Source organism: Falco biarmicus, chromosome 1, assembly GCF_023638135.1.
Source record: "Falco biarmicus isolate bFalBia1 chromosome 1, bFalBia1.pri, whole genome shotgun sequence".
NCBI lineage: Eukaryota > Metazoa > Chordata > Aves > Falconiformes > Falconidae > Falco > Falco biarmicus.
Genome location: NC_079288.1, coordinates 56,152,573 through 56,175,799, shown reverse-complemented (window position 1 = coordinate 56,175,799; position 23,227 = coordinate 56,152,573). Strand labels below are relative to the sequence as shown.

General features: G+C 40.7%; 1 protein-coding gene across 2 annotated transcripts in view; it reads right to left on the bottom strand.

Annotated features, from left to right (window-relative positions):
- MTTP (microsomal triglyceride transfer protein) overlaps positions 1-21,890 on the bottom strand; it is a 28,373-nt gene extending 6,483 nt beyond the window's left edge. The window contains exons 1-16 of one of the 2 annotated variants that reach the window (XM_056342685.1): positions 21,721-21,869; positions 18,778-18,941; positions 16,781-16,968; positions 16,263-16,406; positions 14,154-14,261; positions 13,292-13,408; positions 11,837-11,976; positions 10,844-10,994; positions 7,324-7,481; positions 6,295-6,463; positions 5,643-5,750; positions 4,454-4,666; positions 3,227-3,438; positions 2,513-2,610; positions 2,290-2,411; positions 1,287-1,514 (exon numbers count right to left, since the gene is read on the bottom strand). In XM_056342685.1, the coding sequence (XP_056198660.1) occupies positions 1,287-1,514; positions 2,290-2,411; positions 2,513-2,610; positions 3,227-3,438; positions 4,454-4,666; positions 5,643-5,750; positions 6,295-6,463; positions 7,324-7,481; positions 10,844-10,994; positions 11,837-11,976; positions 13,292-13,408; positions 14,154-14,261; positions 16,263-16,406; positions 16,781-16,968; positions 18,778-18,844 (2,223 nt within the window). In that variant the 5' untranslated portion in view covers positions 18,845-18,941; positions 21,721-21,869. Of the gene's footprint in view, positions 1-1,286; positions 1,515-2,289; positions 2,412-2,512; positions 2,611-3,226; positions 3,439-4,453; positions 4,667-5,642; positions 5,751-6,294; positions 6,464-7,323; positions 7,482-10,843; positions 10,995-11,836; positions 11,977-13,291; positions 13,409-14,153; positions 14,262-16,262; positions 16,407-16,780; positions 16,969-18,777; positions 18,942-21,720 lie in introns of both variants that reach the window. The other variant, XM_056342695.1, reaches the window with a different exon arrangement.
- Between the last annotated feature and the right edge of the window lie 1,337 nt (positions 21,891-23,227).

Sequence of the window (23,227 nt, the reverse complement as noted above, 5' to 3'; positions counted from 1 at the left end):
TACAGCCTGATGTTGTTAAAAATGGCATGCAGTCTGAGCCCTGGTGTGCCCCAGGATTTTGTAAGGTTCTCCCTCCAAAGATGAGGAGTAGAGAATCCAGTGGCTGGCAGAGCTCTTGGGGTGCCTAGCCAGCTGATTCAGGCAGGGTATGTATGGAGCTTGGTGCATGCACAGCAGTTGGAAATACTTAGTTCTGTAAAGACCATGCTTGTATACTCCGGACTGGACATGATCGTCTTTCTCACCTCTGCAGTCTGTTTGTTAAATAGGTCATGGTAAAGTTTTTGCCCATAATCTGCGTGTGAACTGTAAATCATTGTTGGAATGAGCTTTAGTTAGCCAATTTGTGCACTCCATGGGAAGCCCTGTAGCCTTACAATACCATTACAAAGGGGCTGAGCTGAGTTCAGGATGGGGAAAGCTGTCATGCAGGGGATGTTTGTAATTTTGATCAGGGTGGATTTTCTCATCATCTGCTTTTGGCATCTTTTTTTGCTAAGAATTAAAGCAGAAAAGTAGAAAGTAAAATCTGAGCCTGCAGATGTTTTGTGAGCTGAGTGCTGCTAGTGCTGCTGTTAAATCCACAGGTTAAGGAGATCTTTGCACAGGAAGCACAAAAATATCAATCCAAATGTGGGTCTTGCACTTTCAGAGAGATGTCTTGGTTTTTAGTCCTCCAATAATACATTATGTAGCCAGTTGTATTTGTATATGAGTCTACATTTAAGCATAAAATTAACTGACCATTTGGGGTGACAGTTGCATAAAACCTGTGTAATCCTCATTTTAATCCCTTGTTTTGCCTAGTAACAAGCATTTGAAATTTGGACCTCTTAGCATTGTTCTTTGAAGGTTAGCTATCTAGGAAAGTTTGAGTACCAGTGATGCATTCATGCAGCACCTGACAGTTCTTGCCAAATTGGACGTATGGTCTCTAGAAAGCCTGTGAAGAGGAAGACTTAGGTGGTCCAATGGGAGAATACTATATCACAAGAAATTGTGTGAGGGGAGGCCATAGCTGATTGCAATATGAGTTTTCTAGAGGAAACTCAGTTGGATTTGCTTTTATTCAGTGTCACTTTGTTTTCTAAAATGATACAAGTTTTCAACTTTTTTCTAAATTTCTTTTCATGTAATTTTATTCTGTTTTTTAATACCTGTGACTTTTCTATTGCTCCCATAGTAAGAGAAACCTATGTAACTTTGATCAGGTTTATCAGCGTTGAAAAGAAAGAAAATCTGTGCTTAGGAGACAGAAAAAGAAGCAAACAGTGTGCCATTAGTACCTGTGAGTAATCTGTCAGGAGGATAAGTCCTTTCACCACGTTAATGGGATCTCCAGTTGCTGAGAGCATTTTAGACATTAAATCACCGTACCCTTGGAAAAATGTAACTGGCCTGAGTTGGACATCAAACAGAATGGCTGACATGCCAGCAAAGGAGTCCAGGTTTTCCTCGCCTTCATCGGGAGTTGCAGCTATTATGGACTCCAGACCTTGAGCTTCAATCACCACCTAAGAAGCGACAGTGATACAAAATCAACAAAAAAACTGCCCGTCCCAGGCTGTTAAGAATCCTACACATTTTCTTAATGTCTAAGAACGTAACTCTTATTTATGTAGTTGTGGATGAAAAAGTATGAGGTTAAGACTTAAGGGAACTAGGTAGAGCAGCTAGAAAAATGGGAAATAAAATAATCTCATGGCATGTTTTTTCCCTTTAGATGTAGGCAGAATTTGCCCACATACAGATCACAGTCCCAAGCCTGCTTTTCTTTCAAACATTCTTTCCTTTATTCATATGACTATTTTCCACAAAGTTGGGAGGAAACCCCAAAGATGTTCCACTGCACAATTTTTGTGCTGCAGAAATTTAGGTTTATAACATTTAATGTGCTTGCCAACATTACAGAGAGTCCAAACCAGAGGCATCTTATTTAAATCTCTTTGATTTGTGCATTTGATGTTCACCCTGTATTTCCATTCAGTGTTATATCCGAAACACAGGACTTGATTTTACAAACTCATCAAACTTTTACTGATTACATCAGATAAACAGCATAGGCTTTAACCAGAGACAGAACCTGATATATGATACAGAACAAAACATCTGTCTTTTGGTTAGGGCAAAGGTGTGCCTCATTGGCTCTTGTGAGTTTCTTTTTCCCATTACTGGTTGTTCTCTCCCCAGTGCAGCAAACCTTATGGTCTTAAGTAAATGAATTGATTGAGAAGCTGTAATAAGAGGACCATTTACTGGCTTAGTTTTTATGCACAGTGTGGCAGTTACCTGGCTGGCATGAAGTTCAGCATTTCTGTCGAAAATACGGATATTCATGTTACTTCTCCTTAAAATACCAGAGCCTGAATAGAGAATGTCAAGGCTGTATGTGGATGATACATCGGGACCACCTTAAGTAAAAAAGAAAGAAGGTACCTGTGACTAAACTAGTGGATTAATCCAATGTTTGGGAATACAAACAGGGTTAAAAGGCAGTTTCATGGTTACATACGTGTAATATAGCCAGAGTAGGCAGAAGAAGAGCCCATCTTGGAGAAGCGATCATAGTTATGAGCACGCATGTCCTTCAGAACTTGCCGAACAGTTTTGCTGTGATATTTATAAACAAACAAACAAACCACAGAGACACAAAAATGTTACAGTACCAAAGGTATTACTGTTTGTAGAAATATCAAATTTGAGAAAGGGTGAATTTGCCAGTAGCAAAGGAGGTCTTCAAAACCCTTACATTTTCCCACTAAAATTCAGACTTAACCTTTCTCAAATTCAGCTACTCCCTACAGCCATAGGTAGAAAGGCAAGCAAAGGTCTTGCTTCAAAATTAATGGTGTTGAGAAGAAGAGGTATTTTGATTATTTTAATTCTAGTGCTGTGATGTTTAAAATTGTTCTTGTTTGCTGGTTCTTAAAATATAAAAGTGAGTGCCCCAATGAGATAATTAAAACTAACAGATAACATTTCTTACAGTAATGCAAATTTGATGACTAATTCTTATTTGTACCTCTGAAAATGTGAATATCTATTAAATGAATGTCATCAAAATGCAGAGATTTATTCTGAAATACCAGTATCTGAAAGTGACACAAAAATCAGGCATCCTTTTATTTAAATTTTACAGTAGTAATTATTGAGAACCTCTGTGTTCTTTGGGTTTCTGCGAAGAAGTAAGGATGAGCTATATTTATTTATACTGAACTTAATGTACCTGGAAGGCATTTCAAAGTGAACTATATCTTGGATCATGGAGAGCATGTACTTGTTCATTTCCAGAGGCAGTTCACCAATGGAGAGCAGGATGTTTTTCACTTCCATGTAGGATGGGTTACTGTTTAAGATGATAGCAGCTGCAGTGGTTCGCACTGTCTTTTCGTGGACTTTACGATTCTGGTGGTATATCCTGTTCATTGTTTCCTTCACCTGGTCAGGAAACAGATTCAGTTAGTGCTCACACAGATGACTGGGCAAAGTACAGACTGGAATCTTGTTTATAATATCAGCTTAAGCTAGCTCCATAGCTAAGGCTAATACATAAGGATATATTTTCAGCATCTTGTTCTTCATGGTCCTTTTGGAATGTACGAGACATGTATAGCTCAGTGACCACATGGGCAAGTGGGGCATCTGTTATCTTCTCAGCCACAGTCCAAATACAGCCTTCCACACTGATTTTCACAGCAGGGTTGTAAATAAGTAGCAGCACTAAGATCAAAACACTGTGGCAGTGGTAAGGCCAAGAGAGAGATTTCCTTGACTGTTAAGGGAATATGTGCTTTAAAAAAATCAAGAATCTTGCAATTTTAATTTTCTAGATAATGCCTGTGGTGGCCTCACATCCCTGAGAAGGTTGTGACACATCTTTGTTACAGGTAAGTCCATGGAGAGCCGCTGACCCAACAGCTTCCAGCATGTTCATTGCAGAGCAACACCCTGACAACCTTAGTCACAGCTGCCAGCAGTAGGCATGAAATTGATTGCAGGGTAATGCAGCGAAGGCAGGACCACACCTTCTGCTTTTGTACTTCTCTTACTCATGGAGGCTGCAAGGTAAGATGCAGCTATTTTACCCTTCTTTAACTTCATGCATTCTCTCTGGCTATGTGAAAGTACAAGGAAGAACAGGGGTTACACACAGGGAAGGCAGTGCTCTTGCAAAGGGAGACCAGTTTTCCCTAAAGACTGCCTGCCATCTTCAATGGCTGTCTGTGAATGAGGCTGACTAGCACTGGCAGACTGGCAGCTAGGATTTGGCAAGCAGGAATGTGTAGAGTTTTTTGGCTTGAACCGAAGTGTGTATAATAATTTTCTGGAGGTAAAAAAACGTATGTGGGGCATCTTTAAAAAGAGTGGGACTGACAAATGAATTCTGTTAACTTATTCTTTACATTTAATGCAATGTCTTGCACTTCTTTTCTTGGGCAGTATATTTTCTTACCTCTTTGGTGACAAAAGAAGGATCGTATCTCTGTAAGGTAGTGGCAGCAAGATTGCTGATGGACCCTTCTTCTGACTCAGTGTACTTCAGCAGCAGCGGAATTGCTTCAGGAAGCAGTGCATTCTTCAGTGCCAGCAAGTACATCCTCACATTGTCATCTTTCTTAGCCTTTTCCAGTCTACTTAAAATCAGCCTTTTGGCTTCCACAACAGCCTAAAGAAAATCAACCGCATGTTTAAATGGTGATCATAAACCTACCTTTTTCCCTTGCAGAGGTAGGAGAGGCAGGCTGGGTTCTAGCATGTTTTTGTTTCAAAGCATCGTTGCACAGGGTTAGCAAAGGTGTCATTTGTAAACTGCATGTTGATGGCTTCTTTCAAGCATAACCAAAGCGGCTATAGTCACAGTGGCACCTGGTCCATAGATTTCTCATTTGCTAGCTGCACCTGCTCTGATTTGGGGACTTCACAGGTCTTACTTATGGGGCCAACATGTCCCCACAAACAGACAAGGGAAGTGTTCTTTAGTGCTTCATAACATAATGTCATAAGAGTGCTTGGCAATTAACAGGGGAAGGAAAATGGGATTTCTAAGGGCCACTCAGGTGCTCTGTGTCTTTTCAGCACTGTGCTGCAATCCCAAACAGCACAGATCCAGCAGGCAGAAGTGTCCTGTCTGATCATTCTCATCCTCTATCACCAGCATTTACTTAAGTCTATGATCAAGGTGATAGCCTTCCTTCTGAGCTGTTCTGTGCATCTTTGGAGCAGAGCTGAGTACTTGAATTTATTTTCTTCACAGAGCTGACATAAGCTAAGGGGATTGCAAATATTATATAGATCCTGAGTTTGCTAGTTTCTCTGAGGACCTGCAAAGGTTTTGCACAAGGGAGCACAAGTACTGCTTCTGCTGACAGAAGTGAGAAAAAGTTCTGTCAAAAAAGGACAAACTGGGACATATCCACAGAAATGGAAAAAAGCCAAATTAAAACCTAAAGCTGATGAAGTAGATGTCACTGTTAAAAAAAAAATAATCTCCTCTCTATCAAACATAGGAGTTTGTGGGCTTATTTTAAAACAGGGGGGAATATCCTTCCCATGTCTCTCTTGCTCTCCCAGTAACATTAGCAGGGATCATTTACATGCGTTGCAGACCAGAATCTGGCCAGCACTGAACAGCAGATACTCACTGGAAGCTTGCAGCCTTCTCTGTCACACAGCTTTCTGATGAGTGCTCCCATGACAATGACAAGAGTTTCTCTGATTTCTTCATTTGCGATATCACCCTTGAACTTAGCCTGTTATGCAAAATCAATGCTGTTAGTTTCTCTGTCTAGATATGATGAACCATAGTTCCTCACTTCCTGTGAACATTACTGCAGTGCAAAGGTATTAACCCCAACAGCCTGGGCTCAGGCTAAGCAGAGCACTATTTTGTCATGAGATGTAATAACTGATTGCCATTTCCCCCTTGAGTTACATTCAGTGTCTCATATAGTAGGTTCATTCTGAAGCTATGTAAAAAAAACCCAACAACGAGTACTAAATGCTTACAGGTTTTGAATAAAGAAACAATCAAACAATCCTGAAATTGTTTTGCTAATGCTCAGTATTATGTTTGCTTTCCAAGGAGTAGATATTGATAACATTTTGCAAATAAGTCTGGACCTACACATTTTTGTTGCTTCCAGGCTATATGCTATTTGCAAACTTAAAGGAAACCCTGGAAGGGATAAAGAAAGGAAAACTGGAAACGGCAACAGTTCTTCTTCCCTTCCCCTTTGACAGGGATGAGGCTCAAGAATATTAACTCTGTTGTATTTGTTTTGTCTTTTGACTTACAGTTAAAGATTTCAAGAGCATTTCACTGGGGTGAGAAGCAAATCCACAAGCATACAGGAATCTCTCCTGCAGGGTAGAAGTGCTTGCATCCTTAAAGTCAAGAAACTCCAGTATGGCCTCCAGTGATGCTGGGGTCTGAGCAGAGGTTACGGCATCCACTACCTGTGGACTACAAAGAAGTGGAAATGAGTATATCATCGTAATGAGCTAGAAAACACTGTAAAGACTTTGCTGCATGTAGAAAGAAAAGCTAATGTGCTGAAAGATCTCTTAATTGCAGGTATGAGACAGAATTTTTTACTCTTGTTGAAAAGAACTGAGTCCCTGAATTCTTCCTCCTCAAAATCATATCCATGGATAATAATGTTTGAATTTATGCAAATATGGGACAAAAAAAGTATTAAAAAACCAGAACTGTCTAGAGTGTCTTAAAGTTTACAGGACAAGGTTGTAAATTGAAAGAAGTGTTTTATTTCTGCATACACGATGACAGCTAGAGAACAGGCTTCCATGCTACCCGAGTTACTCTCAGGTTTATCTCTGTTGTTAACAACTGCTATAATTTGTTTGAAAGATCATGACTCTATGGTGTGACTTGGAAATGCTTTCCAACTCCCAAGGCTAGGTGCACATGCTGTTCACACCCAAACTCTGATATTAGCACAATATCCAGGCATGAATCATCCCCTTCTTTGCTGTATTTCCATTTGAAGGACACAAATGGGCAAGTCAAGAACAAGTTACAGAGTGTTTCAGAACAAGCAGTCAGGTTGAGAACCTCTGGGTAAGTTACAAAGCACATTTGTTTTGCATTGTAGATACAGTCTTGGTGGCTGATCAGTGTGCTGCAAATATACTATGAGAACACGCACAGCTTTTAAAAAAAAATCCTTTTCCTGTAAAACTACTGAATACTGTTTTTGCATTGCTAGGACATCACCAGTAGAACTGAATCTGTTTGCATGCAGTTTGCCCTTCTGCACTTTTAAGTAACTTAAACCTTTTGAAAGCTTGTTCATGATGACTTACAGAAGTTCTTTACTTTCACTTCTAATAATCTGCAGTATCTCCTCTTTCGTAGCTTTTCTGATGTTCTGAATGAAGGACAAAAAGCTTCTTGCTGCTTCAGCTTTGGAAAGTTTTTCAGGATACATATGTTCTCTGATGCTCTGCCAGTGTTCAGAAAGCTGCAAAACAATTCACATTATGTTAAATATCTCATATTGTGGTTTCAGTTCTCCAAATCAAATTTACTAAATGCAGATATGTGGGCCACCTGTTGCTCAAATTAGCTGAAATCCAACAGATTGCTGATCCTTTAGCTAAGTAGTATTTAATTTGTGACATCCCAACACAAATATCTTTGAAACCTTTCTATAACTCTCTTCCAACACTTCAGTATTTTCCTGATAATGTACATTGCTTTATATGCAATCTATTTTGGAATAAAACATGATTATTTATACTGTAACTGGAATAAGGTGAATTATCTTCTCTGGGAAATTCACTGTGCTTTCTGGTGAATACAGTGTTTGCCTTCTGTTCCCATTTTCTCCTAAGAAATTTTTTTTAAAGTGGGGGTTGCACAATCTGCAATTCACAAATTAATCATGTTTTCTTAGAAGATGGTAATTTTGTGTTTAGTCTGGAACAGGAGTGGATGCTCCATTTCTTATTCATAAACCTGCGTAAGATGAGGAGGGATTTGTGGTTATTGTACAAAACTATAGGTAAGATGGTATTAGAACAGGTATCAACTTCTTCAAATGCTGTTGCTGCATTTATTCCACACACCACATTTTTGACCTAAATGAGCCAACATGATAAAACCTGTATCTGTCCTTCCAGATACACTCCATAAGAAACTGGTGCAGGTATTTTGACCTTTCCTCCCTCGCCTTTGCCTCTGTTATGTCAAATTACTAAGAACATTCCTTGGTGAAAACTCAGCTGTTCTTTGCAGCAGTGTTTACTGCAGTTTTCCCAAGTGGGAAATAAGACTAGCACCCATTTGACCCTTACTAAAATACTTCCCCTCTTCATGGGTTTTGTACTAGGCAATAACGCTGAAACCTGCTGGCAAATATAAGTATCGTTCAGCAGTACAGAGTACAACTTCCATCAACTGTAACAGACAATAATTAGGCAACAATGATTGAGACATAGGATATTTCCTGAGGATTAATGACCAGCTGGGAGGAGCTCGTGTTCTGAGGCACAGATGGGTCTGTTAACCTCAGCTGGTGATTAGTGCTTAGCACCAAGGTCAGTGTGGCTATTATAAGCTGAAATTGGATAAATGTATGGGGCACTTTCTATTCCCCCCTGTTAAGCTGCACCATAGCCCAGCAAAAAATCTCTAACCTCATTAATCCTGTATTTTCTCCTGTGCAGAGCCCAGCTGTGTAGGCTGGTCTTAGCTTAGCACATACCCTAGAGACAAGCAAGGTGGGAGCTGGAACTATCTCAAGAAAAAGAGAGTGGAAACCAAGTCTTCCTCTTTGGGGGTGTGCTCTAAGCATTTGACTGCTACAAGGAGTAGCTGCTGTCTCCTGCAGTGACCATGATTTTAAAAGCCAGCATTCACAATTGACCTTTGCAAGGAGCCTCATTCTCCTCATGTGAATTTCAGGAAATTTGGTTTGAGTGCTCCAAGGATTCAGGCACAGATGCATACACTTCCACATGGCAACTCAGCCAAGCTCAGACAAGAATCTCTGTCTGACAGATCAGACCAAAGGTCTTGTGGGCACTCCAGGAGAACTCAAGCCAAATCAAGAGGTCCTAAACAGAGCATAAGTTGGTTTAGAATGTTAGTGTGACAGCTGATTTACCAACCTACAAAGGCTGGCTGCACATGATGGAAAAAACACACCTCAGTTTCAGAAGAGGCATCCTTTTTCTGTAGGAACCATAAACATAAAAAAAAAAGGTAAGAACTATGAGCTCTTCTGAAGATAGCATGCTTTATGATGTCCAAACACAGAAATCTAGGCCTAAATTTAAATGTAAATGATGGTTATAACCCCACAGAAGCTAGTGCTGCCATGTGTGAAGTGGGTTTGTAAAGGTTATTTTACCAAATTCATAAAGATAGAGGTAAGACCTATTACGATTTAAAAAGGGTCTTGAAAGCGTGAACTGTAGGGCATATCATGTCAGCATGGTCTTAATGTATACTGTGATATGTAAGTACCAAATGTTATGTTGCTGCTTTGGATACAGTGTTCTGTTTACAGACCCCCATCTTTTCATAGCAGTTACTGTAAAATACAGTAAGAAAGTAGGACTTCATTCTCATCATGCCATTAGGTTTATAATGACATAGCTCAGTCCCCAGGCAGTGCTCTGGAATTATACCCTATGTTTGTTATCTTGGTCTGGAAATTATCTCTATAACTATTATGACAAACTCTGTTCCAAGTGACAAATTGATCAGCACAAACCCAAATGGGCAGTCAGGAAAAAAGCACCTGTCCCTGTTCTGTTTAAGATCCCTTGATGTTCTCTGCTCAGAACTGCTCCAGCATACATGCAGCATCATTTCTGTTTCATTTTCCCCCACCTATTTTTTATCTTCTCTGTGGCTTAACAAGCATTAGACAAGATAAATTATTACAGTGCAATGCTACTTCCAAATAACTAGCACAAGTTCCAATATAGTAAGGTATTTGTGCTCATAAGGAGTATCTCTGGAGGATTAAAAGTATGTGTGCTGAATAGAAGCCTTATCTTGCTTATAAAAAACTAGCAGATCATAGAAAATGGGAACATTAATTTAAAAATTATTGCTAAATACATTCCACAATGGTAATAGCATTAAAATTGTTTGCCAACAATCACTGCGGTGATTTATATTAGTTTATGATGAATAGCATCAGCAAAAGAAAAGATGATGCATTTACAAACAAAGTTCTTAGTAGTCTTCAGACATCTTAAATATAAAAAGAACAAGGTAATTTTTTTTCCAGGGGAAAGATGAGAACAGTATTGGACTTGCCAAGAATACTAAACCCTCATTTTATACTTACAAAATACCTATAAAGTCTTTTATTTAAAAGACTTACTTCAGGGTCAGGTAGTAAGAAGAGGCTAGATATGTTACCAACAAATGTTTAGCTTGCCTAAGGAATGGTTAACTACCTTTAATTTCTAGGAGCAGTTCAGCTCATCCATCACAGAATGATTTATAAACATTGGCCAACCATCCCACTCCATTACCCAGAGGAAATAAGCTCCTGCCAACTCAGGGTTGGCAAAGATGAGAAAACAAAAGGTTATTTTCTTTTTCAATGGTTTTGAGAAATACTGCACTCAGTCTTTGAAAGAGAGCAAAAAGGTTGGTACTTTTAGAGGTAGCTCTTAGAACAGCCTTGTGTGGTGGAGCACCACTGCACCACTACCATGCTCCCCACTCTGGGGTATATTTTATATTGCTAGGTTAGATGTCTCCTCATGGGGTGCTTGGACAGAAACTTCTTTCGTACTTGTTGTGCTCAGCTAATTGACCAGAATCCCAATGACTCCCAATAAGCCTGTGTTTACTTACTGAGGGACACTTTTTGCACTCAGATTTGACTGGCTCTGCTACTAGTGGCACGGCAACATAACTGGAGTCCAAAGTCTTGATAACACCGGTGACTTGCTTGCCAGCGATCAGTCCAGGGCCAGCTTGTACTGACTTCAGTTCCAGCCTCTGCCTGTGCATCCATACAGTGAAGACACCGTTAAAGCAAAAATGCAGAAATCAAAGCAAGAGGAAACAAAAAAATCCTCCACAGGCCCAAACCACAGAACGCAGACTTAATGAAGTCTTATTTTAAAATAGACTTGCCAGAACATGGCAGATCTACGGCATTTTTAAGGTAACAGAAGTATCTGATACCAGCAGAATTACTACTGAGAGGTATGTGGCATAAAATACCTAAATAATAGACTTTCTAAAGTATGGATATATCGCTGGTAAATAGTCTTCAGTAACCATATACATTCTGAAATGTTTCATATATCTGTTGATAAGAAGATCTGGAAAGTGAGATTTTGAATGTACATTTTTAAAATATCATAACAGTGAGGAGATGCCTGAATCATTTATCTTGCATGAGTATCTCCAAACTTTCAGTGTTTTGGAGTCTGGGGTCTAACACAGATTAGGTTTCAATGTTATTTCCTTCCTATGCAGCAGATTTTTTTTTTCCCTATACTTCTGAGCTTTCACATACTACAAATGGAGATCTATTGGAACTATTTCTTAAGAAATGAGAGGCCACGGAAATGGAACACCTACAGAAGTAATGTGTTGCTTAAAATGTTTTGGCCATTTCCAGCTGTTTTCATTTCCTACCTTATAAATGATATTATTTATTATTTGCATACAGCCCCTAATCAAAGTTGGACTGACTATCATATGGATACAAGAGACCTATATCCTTACCTGGAGAGTTTAAAGCCTTAGATCTTGATGCTATAAGACATACATATATAACCTGACCTGAACCACTGGTCCTGCTACCATCAATGACAGTCAAATTGCCCAACTTACTTTGAAACTATTTTGGCACCTGTTTTTCGTCGAGAATTCAGAAGCACAACATAATTTTCTTCTGCCTTAATGGATTTAATGAAACTGTCTTCCAGCACATAAATTGTGGCAGATGTGGCTTTTGAAGTGACATCTAAAATCTGAAAATAATTAAAAAATAAATCAGAAAAAAGGTTGATCAATAAACAACAAAATAGGAGAAGAGCTCACAGTTTCAAATCAGGGCAAAACTCATAATGAAATAGAGCCAAATGCGGAAGGTGCATGTGGGTTGACAACATCTCAAGCTAAGCCTATAAACCAGGTTCTCAAAAATTCCTTCTGCAACAAGCAGCCACTGACTTCTGCACTGTATGTGTCAAATTCAATATATATTGGAGGGAAAAAAAGGCAGAGGAGGGGAGCAAGTTACGGAGCAGGCCGCAACTAAGAAAATACTCAGTACTTCATTTAGTTAAAAATACATTTAAAATAAAATGAGAAACTTTTCCAGGGAAATAACTTGTAAATAAGATTGTTATGTTCACACCTGTGAAGCAAAGCCAGCCACTTTGCTTGATTTGTTTGTAAACAAGATGAAGTCTTTGTGGCAAGTGTTAAAATCAGGAATACTGTCAGTGTTGAGGTGTTAACAAAGTATGTGCTACCTTTGTACTTCTCTGAGCTGAGAAAGGTCAGTTTCTAATGCAGAGAATCCCAATGCCTTCAGCATGTGTCCAGCCTGCACTCAGTAGTAACTGCTTAGAAAGGCATTTACTAGTAGTAGAGAACCATTAAGGCTATAGTAGGGCTTCAGCTACCTCTACAGCACATCTCCTACATTACACCTGTGCATTAGGGAAGCCTTTGACCTTCCAAGCAAGCCTCACTGGGCTCCATTCAGGAATCAGCATCTTGCCTGGCATTTATTGCATATGCTAAGTGCTGTGACTTAGCAGCTGGGGAAAAGGTTACTATTGTGACTGTATCTAGTATTTTCCTCCAAAGAAAGAAAAGCCTCACATCGATTAAAACTTCAGTACAGCCAGGACAAAAGTGCTGTAAATCTGCATAGAAACTAAAATGTGTTATGGATGAAAATCCAGAAGTTATACAAATTGGTGTGCTGTACTCAATGTCAGCTGAGCCAAGGTGGTTTACACAAGAGGAGAATCAATTCCCTGTTCTCCCCATCGGTACTACATATGAAATTTGTACTAGTAATAGTACAAAATATACACGTAGAATTTGCTTTCTGTAGAATTTGCTTTCTGTAATGCAAGAAAGGACTTTTGAAAAAATGTGTAATAGCTACTAAAAAGCTTAGCGGCATGGTTTAGTGATGGACTTGGCAGTTTGGGGTTAACAGTGGGGCTTGATAATCTCAAAGGTCTTTTCCAACCTAAATGATTCTATACTTCTAAGAATATATTTTAAATAGGCAGAATAGATTTTATTTTGTTAAAGAAATCATACCTGGTTGTGGCTGGTAAATCCTTCTTTTTCTATTTCACAGGAGTCCAGGGCTTTTATTTTAGTCACTTGATCTTGCCGCACATGGTAAGTAGTATTGCATTTCCCAGATATGTCCACCTTGGAAAAAAGAGTTAATTAAGACTTTTCCTGAATTTATCTTGGGGACCCCAGAACACTTTCCAAAGATGAGCCATTTTCTTCACTGCTTAAATCCTGTATCTGATAGGATATAATGTTGCACTGTTTGGGTTTATTTACCAGTTTGGAAGGTATCAGTGTTTCTAACCACCTGCTTTGGATTGGCAGGGGTACTTTTCATTAGATGGCTGTGAAGGAAAGTTTGTTTAAAGAAAAAAATTAGGAAACACCTGGCAACTGGCACTATACTCATGAATTTAAGTTAAATTTCAGATTTGCTCATGTGGACAGATGCAGAAATTTAACAATGTAAAGCAGGTTAACCGGATGCGATTAAACCATTGCTAACTTTGCGTGGATATTCCGATTTAAAATGGCCTAATCCATTGAACGGAGCTTAGGAATCTACTGACTTTAAACATCAGTATAATCTCTTTTATACTGACCTGGTTTAAGTTGGTTTATTACAAATTTTTGCTAAATTGATAAAAGCATCTTAAATCAATTGGATTTCACCTAGTTCTTTATGTTAATTGCAGCAACTTATTTCACCGATTATTCAGAAGACTCTTTATGTCCCCAGCGTGAAATGTGATCAAAGGGCTGATTTCTGTCACAGTTCACTCCTTCTGAAGTCAGTGGGAGCCAAGGTCTGCCTTTCTGAGCAGACCAGGCTCTGGCTGTTTCTCTGATGATGATGATCTTGCCAGATATAGCACCATACCTCATGGGCAGCACCAGAGTACAGCTGTAGCTGGAAAAGACTAGCCAGACCTCTCTTAATATTTTGAGTAAACCCAGGCTCATTTTGATATGAGTAGAAGGTTTTGACCTGTAGGAATAAAAAACAAGTATATAACAAGTCTGGTTAAATAAGAAAGGAATAGATAGTGTGGGTCATCTCTGTAAAAAACTCCTTTTACATTTTTCTGATTGGGAAGCTGAATTTGGACCTGTTGCCCTTATTTAAGCAAACTCCAAGGGCTGCAGGGCCTGTCAATAACAGTACAAACAAGTTTTGGCCTTCAGCTGTACCTAAATGCAGTTTCAGTACAGTGAACAACTTTCTGTTAATTAGAGAGAATTTAGAAAGGAAATGGGAAAAATTACATAATTTCACAAGTGACTAATTTTTCTGCATAATCCTTAGATAATCCTTCCCCACTGGGGCATAGTATCTGTTGCAATTTAATCACAGGTTACAAAAACTTATGAATGAATCATAAGTAAATCACAGTTAGAATGACTTAAATGACGTGTCAAACATATCACAACCTTTGCACTTCATGGGCCAACTGTTGTGCTTGAGCCTCTCCTCTGGTAACAAGACTTTGCACCTCCACTTTGCATTCAAGGTGCTTTAAAAGTGCACTTTTTTTCAGCGACTCTAAGTACAATCAGAGTGTTATCTCAGGGTAACCCTGGAAAGTGAGGTCACTGTACCAGGGATGAAAGTATCACACCATAGAGAAATCATAAAAGGAGTGTATAGACCCTGTTACCTGAGAAACCCCCCAAATTTTTAATGCTACATCTCAATCTTAGCATGTGAACTGCTTAATGCATTAGAAGCAGATGTATTTTGACAGTGTTCTTCCGATACCTCTGCTCTCCTTCAGGGATGCGTACAGCTGGAAGCCAGTGCTGTTCTGTTTCTTTTTATGTTGTGTAAAACTGATGACAAGGCCGAGTCTGAAAGTTACTGAGCAGGCCTGATAACAGCTGCAATTCAGTAGGCTGAGCTGGCAGCCAGGGTATGTGCTCAGTGCCTATTTACAGCAGGAGGTAAAGATCTGCTGGGCTAGGGTGTCACAGCCCTCACTCCACTCTGCAGAAGAGAAAAGGGAGCATGACCTTCAACCTTCCTTCTTTCTCACTGTCCCTCTGCCCATGTCCCACCTGCTGAGCACTGCTTGGTCTGCAGAGGGGAGAGCAGGGCTGTTAGCCTAATGCAGCAAGAAACGAGAGGGTGAAGGAGCATGGAGAGGGGGCAGGAGCAGCCATGGCTCAAGCCTTACCACTCCCTGGCCAGAGCAGTAGGCTGAGCACAAGAGGACAAGTGGGCAGCTTCTCAGGGAAAAAGAGGGGGAGCTGGATTTACTTGAATCCCCTTCTGAGCAAAACTGGAACTCTGAGAGCTACAATTGGACATAGGTGCTCCTATGGTGGGACAGTGTTTTGGTGCTGTCTCAGGGCAGGCCATAAAACCCAAGTACGTGCTGAGACACACCTGCTCACCATCCCTTCTCTTCTGATTTTTTGAGACAGTTTCCCAGTAAAGGAACGCCATCAAAGGGTGTAGCTCTTTCAGCATCAAGTTCATTAACTTGGGACTGTTGAAACTGCAGGTGACACTGAAGTAAATAAGCAAGCCAGAAAGGAGGGAAAGCAGTCATGCTAAAATATTTGGTAAGGGTTTATAGTGATTAACAGTGTTCCTCACAGATTCAGTATAACCTCCCTCGTGACAAACTGTATCTTCTTTTCTGCCTTCAGACCTTGGATATAATCTTGGCCTCACTGAAGTCAACAGCACAAATCTTACACAGCAGTTGTGCACATGTGTAACCATATGTTCATGGTCAATCTGCTGTTTACTTCCATACTGTATGGTGTTCTCAACACACAAGAAGCTTGGACTGGAAGGGCCCAATTACAATTTACAGGTAAATCACAGTCTGTTTTAAACTACTGCATTTCACATAGAAAGATGGAACACAATGCCATATTAAGACCACTGAGAGGATAGTGAATTGATAAATTCTCCAAGTCTGTAAGAAAAGATTTATATCAGGTTTCCTCAGGGACTGAATTTTAAAAGACAGGGTCTTACTTTTCCGCGGATTAGCTCAAGAACTATGGGTCTCTGTAAAGCTTCCAGATATTCTTTCCCAATTATCTTCTCTGTGGTTTTTCCTGTGAAGATGTTTTTAGCAGCTGGACGTTCATTCACATTTTCAACTTGAACATCTCTTATCTAGCAAAGTAAAACCAGAGAAAATTAATGTAGAGAGCAGTCTAGCATTGGCCTGGGGTAGGCTGGATAGACTAAATCACCTAATACTTCTTTTTAATTTCTTCATTTCTGGTTTTGATCATTAATATTCCATGATTACTAAATCTATGCTTTCAAAAAAACCCCAGCACTCACCACTGGGGAAATAAGTGGCAGAAAAACTCACCATAAAGTTAAGTAAGTACCAATCCCAGTTTGTATTTAGCAAATAGGCTAGAGAAGAATAAAAGATTTAGCTCATATTCTGAAAATCAATTCCTCAAGATTAGATTAGCAGTTAGATAAATGTAGAAAAAACAGGGATTTTTTTAAAGTTGTCTGATGACATTAATTACCGTAATTTTGATTAACTGGTCGTCGTCATTGTCAGGATTTCTCCATAACAGGTTAACATCCACACCAGAAGAAATCCGGTATCCTGCACTTTTCTGCAGTGATGCTTTCACCCGATCAACATACACTTCAGCTGAGTAAGCAAATTTATATAGCTTGTCATTATTTAAGCTTGGTCCAGTAGTGTGCCCTGTTTGGAAAGCAAAAACAAACAGTGTTTTAGAATTGACTAACTCACATAATCTGTCAATTTCTCTATAACATACCTTTATAAAAATAAAAATTTAATTGCCAACGAAAATTTATGGGACTGATCCTGCTGCCCTTGATTACAGAGGCTTTCTCAATGGAGCAGCTGAAGTTCTTTTGCAATTAAGTTGACACTGATCTCATATATTTAAAATAAGAATGTCCACAGATACTTTGTTCTAGCTCTACACTTAATAGAACCAAAATCTTTACTTTGGATATGTTAGCATTCAAAATTAATCCCAAATAATTTGCAACTCAAAATACTGTAAAAGTATTGTAATTAATCATGCAATTTGTGTGCTTAGCAATTTGAAAGGCACTGATATAATTTGTTGGAGCCAACAGAAATTTTTCTCTGCATCTCTTGCACATTTATTGAGAATCTTTCCATTGAGAGCCTTGCCCAGGGGTGACGTGAATGTAATGAAGACATTGGGAAAATATTTTTTGATTATATAATTAAGCCCTTGTTCTTTAAACTAAATAATTGTCCCTATAGCTGTGCCTCTGCTGTTAATTGATGCATTTTAAGGGTTATAAAAGCCAAATTCTAGCATAAATGCAACTTGCCTACACAATTTATGGTGCCATTTCCATCTGCATTAACAGCCACTCAGACTGCTCTCTAGGGATTCAGTTGCTCTTGTTAGTGTAAATGAAATACGTAGTATACAAATGGCTTTCATTTTTCCTTTACAAAACTACTTACTACCACACCCTTTCCTTTTTTCTCTTTCTTTTCTCTCATGCACAGCCATGTGGGGAATGTGTGGCACCAGTGTCACAACTCTATATGCAGCCTCAGGCACAGGAATTAAGACCATGCCTCTAAAATCTGTGGCTAAGGAAAATCAGTTTCTTCTTGTATACCCTTTAAATATTTTGTCACAAAGAGTATACATTACATGCCTTTTCAGTGCCTTTGAGGGCTTCCCTCCTCTTGTGTGGATGGCCCAAAGGTCTCTTCCGCACAAGAAAAACTGATGAAGTCAGTTAGTAGAGGGAAGGGAAGGGAGGAGAAGCTGGCTGTACACAAAGTGCTCTTACATCCACAAAGCAAATACATACATACAGTGACCTTAGGTGCTACCTGTAAGCAGCACAGTACTAGCCTCTCAGACCCAAATGCTGCACCACTGAATCCATTGGGAATATCTTCATGGAGTTCAGGAGGTAAAGAACAGAGACTACAACCTCACAACAGAGTTAATCTAAGAAAAGCAAAGTGCTGTCCTCAGGGAGATGCATCTCAGTCTTATGACAAGTACAGGGGGAAAAAAAAAGAAGAAAAATCTATCAAAACATCTCAGATAAATTCTTAAGCATACTGTAATGTAATCAGTGTGTTCAAAGTCCCTTGCAGAGAATCAACAGGCTATCTTGATTTACGTCATGTCCCTCAGCATTTTATTTGACTCTGCTAAATAAATTTCAAATCACTGCATTGGTAAAAAGGAAAACCAAAGTCTTTTCTTTCTTTGCTCTCAGATTTTAAATCCCAGTTAGGTACGTACACAGTGTAGTTCCATCATGGCTGGACAGATATATTGTGTAGGACTCAAAGAATCAACACCCCACCCCCCCCTTTTTTTTTTAGGTTTTGCTCACTTCCTTCCCCTGTTCACTCAGGTGGTATAGCAGTAGATTAAGATCAGCTTCAAAGAATGTAAGGAAAATGGTGACCCCACCAAGTTTGGTCTGCAAGTTGTGTAAATTGGCAAAGCTACACAGAACTAAACTGACTTACACTGTACGCCAGCTGGAGATGTGGTGCAGCAAGTCTGGTCATCCCAGGGGGAGCAGCATGTTTGCATGTGAGAGCTCAAAGCTGTAACTTTTTTTTGCAGGGAGGCTGAAGCACTAACGTTGGCATGATGGGGCTCTTCTGGCTTTGCATGTCTTGTGTGTCTGCTTCAAAACAAAGTCACCAAGAGGTGTACAACCCTTCCTTCATGTTTACTGTGAACGTCCTAGCTACTTCCCCAGTTCCCGTCACTCCTATCAGCTTTGATGCTACATTGCCCTTGAGAGCAGACTGTGCTCAGTGCCTGCCCAGAGATGGTTGCACCTCTCAGGGGCACCCCTGGTTCCTTGCAGTACCTCAGAGCTGGCTGCTTCCTAGTTCAAAATGTCCTTCATTTGTAGCAGAAACACCAGTGCTAATGATTTAGTATCAGCTGAGATTTTACAAATGCCATCCACTAGGTGTTTTCTAAACACAGAGGGTGACACAGTCTCATCTAAAGATAAAAGGTGGGAGAAAAGCCTGTCTGAGAAAAATGATCTGGGTACTGAAAGACAAGTGTCTTGTTAGTTAAGGTGGATGTCTGTGGTTTTGTTGTCCCTCTCTTTTCAGTTAAAAGCACCTTTCACCTATCCTCTTCCTTTTCACACAGCTCAACCCATACATCTTTTTTCCCTTTTGCAAGAGTTCTTTCCCTCTTCCTTCCATTTAGCATTTGCGTGTCCCCGCATACAAAAGAGCTGTTCCCTCCTGAAGGAAACAGACAAGCAAATAATGCAGCAGCTTCTTGCAAGTGTCATGAGAGATGAATAATTGCGAAGTATTTCTGGGAGCTAGAAGAATATTAGGTTCTGAAAGCTTTCACCATTTCATATGTGGAAAACACTGCAGAAGCCAGGGCAGAAGATGGCTTTAGTTGCAAGACTGATGTCACTGATGGAAAAGGGTGAGACAGCAGTCAATCATGATGAGAGAAGCAGCAGGAATGAGGCAGTATTGAAGGCAGTCCCAAGGAGTTAGCACTTACCCCAGTGGAAATGGGGAAGCTAAGAGAGACAATTGGGTAGCACGGTCAGTTTGAGAGGCAAGGGGGATATCGGTGGCTGAGGGACAGAGACACTGTATCACTGCCCAGAACCAGTATTCAAAACAGCATAACTAAATTTTCATGTCATCTTTCATGAAAAAAAATTTGAAAAAGAATATTCCTACACCTTTCTGATAGAAACTTTTCTTAATAAACCCCCCTGCCTTTAGAAGCTCTTTCCTTTGTATTCAGCACAGCATTCTGGTCCTTGTTGCCTGTAGAGCTATTGCCATTACAGCTGATGGCAAATGTCCCACTGACTGAGAAAGGAGAAGAGATAGACATAAAGACTGCAATCGACCATGCTCTCTTGGGGTCAGAAGTGCCTGCTTTCAAGGTGGAGTGCATAACACATAGTTTGACTAGTAATGTTAAGTGTCTGTCATTAAGGCTAACATGCCAAGTCTATAATTAAATCATGATACTGTATAATACAGAAGGTTACACTGCATGAGTAGAGACAGCTGTCAAGTCCTGTGCCTTTTATTAATACATATGGCATGCATAGCATGTGCTTCTCTAACTGCTTGCTGGTTCTACCTTCATAAATTATATTTGCCACTGTTTCTGATACTGGATAGCTTTAAAAAGCAAACCCCATCCACTTCTTTGAAAACATTTTTCAAGTGGAACCACAGTAGGAAAGTTTCACATGTGCTGATCTATCTGACTTAAAAGAATATTCCTTCAATATTTCCAAAAGGCAGCATGGCCTGGTGGAGAAGTAAAACACTCATCCTAATCCCAGCTCTGTCACTGAGGTCACTAAGTGGCCTTTGGGCCAGTAATTTAGCTCTCAGTCTCTCTGCACAAGAGAGAGACAACGCCTGGCAGAGCTGAAGGGGAGGACTAATTAATGAGAAAATGCTTGCTCAGTACTCTGGGGATATAAAGTGACAAGCAAATATTACCTCACATCAAGAAGGAGCTTTGCTTAGTTGATATTAAGGAGAAGCTGGGAAGAGCAGACACCAGAATTGTGGCACATCGGTATCTAACCATAGTTACTCAGCAGTCTCATCAAATACAGTCACAGCTAGAGGAACTGCCTGCAAACTTCTTTGCTTTATAACTCTTGGTGTAAGGGGGTAGGGAGGAGGGTTGCTGCTCTGTGCTTACACAGATTCAGTGTCCTGGATCCCTTGCAGGGAGCAGGAGGATCATCATGATGAAGACATCTTCATTAAACTGAAAACTAGGTGTTGGCTCCTGTTCTAATGTTGCTGCTCCTCTAAATTTGAAATCAGGTTGTACATGAAGGACGATTACTAAAGACACATTTCCTTGCTTCATATACTGGCACGGCTGAAGCAGGCAGCCTCCAGATTTCATACCCTTGACCTTTGCCAGGACACCTGAGTAAAGCCCTGCTCCCAGAGCTTGTGCAGACATCCAGGTTTTCATGAATTATTGCAGAGCAAGCAGTAAGAAATTAATGGGATGCTTGCTAGTGACTTCAGTGGTAGCTGAGTCAACTGCTTAGAAGCTGAAACCTGGAGAGCCCTGAGCACTTCCTGGCTCTGCTCCACCAGAGCACTTCTTTCTGTTTCTTTTGAGCATGTGAATAGTCCCTTTCAAGTCAGTGCCCCCACAGCATGTCCTGACTAAGCAAGGTCAAGATCCCCTGTCTCCTGGTTCACACTGCTGGCCCCATGCACCAGAAAGCATTTTCTCCTCCATCCCCTCTGCTGATATGAATGCCACAAGTGCTTAAACCTTCGTAATTACTAAATGCATTTTATGTTACTGAAGGACAGATGAGTAAAGATGATAATGTTTGATGCAAAACAGATCTGCATACAAACACTGGTTATGCCTTTGCTAAGCCAAAAACTGAACCGAGCCCAGTACAGACCTACCTTTAACAGAGGCTGAGTAGGTGGAAATGATGCACAGGAACAGCACAGTAAGAAGAATCATGTTGGACTCCCCTGAGCTCCTGACTGCAGCATGAAGTGTGAGAGCCTCCAGGAAGTGAACTGCTGAGAGCAGAGGGGCGCTTGCAGAGAGAGTTGCCGAGTCGGCCACACTGTTTATCTAGATGTAGTAAAGGTCAGATTCCAAATTCCATGCTCAGGTACTAAGTTCATCAAAGGACTGCCAGTTAATTATTAAGAACTAAGGTAACTGGTGGTTTCTACCCCATTTTATCGATCATCTCGGCTTTCATTTTTTGAATACTGACCCCACACTGTCACATTCTGAGTAGGGAAGCCCACCTACAGTCCTGGCAGGACCAGGAGATCCTGCCACTCCTCCTGTTTGAACAAAAGGGTGACTGGGTCTGCTGCTCCAGGGGCCAGATCCTGACCACTGTCATTGTCTTGTGAGCAACCCCAGAGACAGATGCTTTTTAAGGGTCTTCCTGGAAGCAGAAGTACATGAGATTTACCAGTGCCATCCCCAAAAGTGATGCTACTTTGTCAGTTCATACCAAATAAATTATCTTTCTTTCAGCAGCCCCAGTCCCCATCTTCATCATTGCAGTGGCAGAGGTTAGAGACTGAAGAGGTGAAATAAACCAGCTGTTCTGTCCCACCTCAGTGAAGAGTACCTACTTGGCTGGGTCTGGGAGCAGAGCAAACCAAGCACTCCTTTTCACCCCTATTTTCCCCTTTTCTCACGCTCACTTCACCACTTCCCAATAAGCCCCCAGCTGACTAACCTGCATGTTTCCCTGATTCCTGTGAAAGTAAATCCCAAGCCATCTTGCACTCAGCCTCATGGCCACAGGCCTTGCTAAAGGACCTCCTTGTCCATCAGGTGATGGTGAGGCAGTAGGGCACTCCTCAGCGTTCCTTGGCACACCTTGGATGTCACAGCCTATGAAGAGACACCCTCTTCCTGGCATACAAAGCCTCCCTGGATCTTCAAGCAGGGAGGATATGGTCCTGCTTGTAGAGGAGGCACACCCGTGAGCCATCACCACGCTCTTTCACTCCACTTTCAGGAGCTGCTTTAACGAGACTGCAAGCTACAAACACCCCTGATGAACCAGTGCCACCCCAGGCTGTGTTTAGCTGCTCCAAATGGGCCATTTCTGCCACCAGCTCCTCTGTACTAGTAAGGAATCATAAGGTGAGAACAGCCTTCGCCTTGAGTGGTATGAATGCCACCTCTGTTGCCTTGTGCCAAAAGGGAAGCCGAACACTGTGCATGTCAGTCATTGCCCAGCAGTGGGGAACAGCAGGTCCATGCCAAAGCTCCTCACTCACACTCATCTCTCTGCACCTTGTGGAAGTCCCACTGGGAGCTCTTTGTGTGCATGTGTTGTGTGTGCATGTGCATGCACGTGGGAGGGAGAAAATTAGTAGGAAACCCTGGGGACTGGTACTGCTTCTCCCCAGTTTGTGGTTATTTATGCTG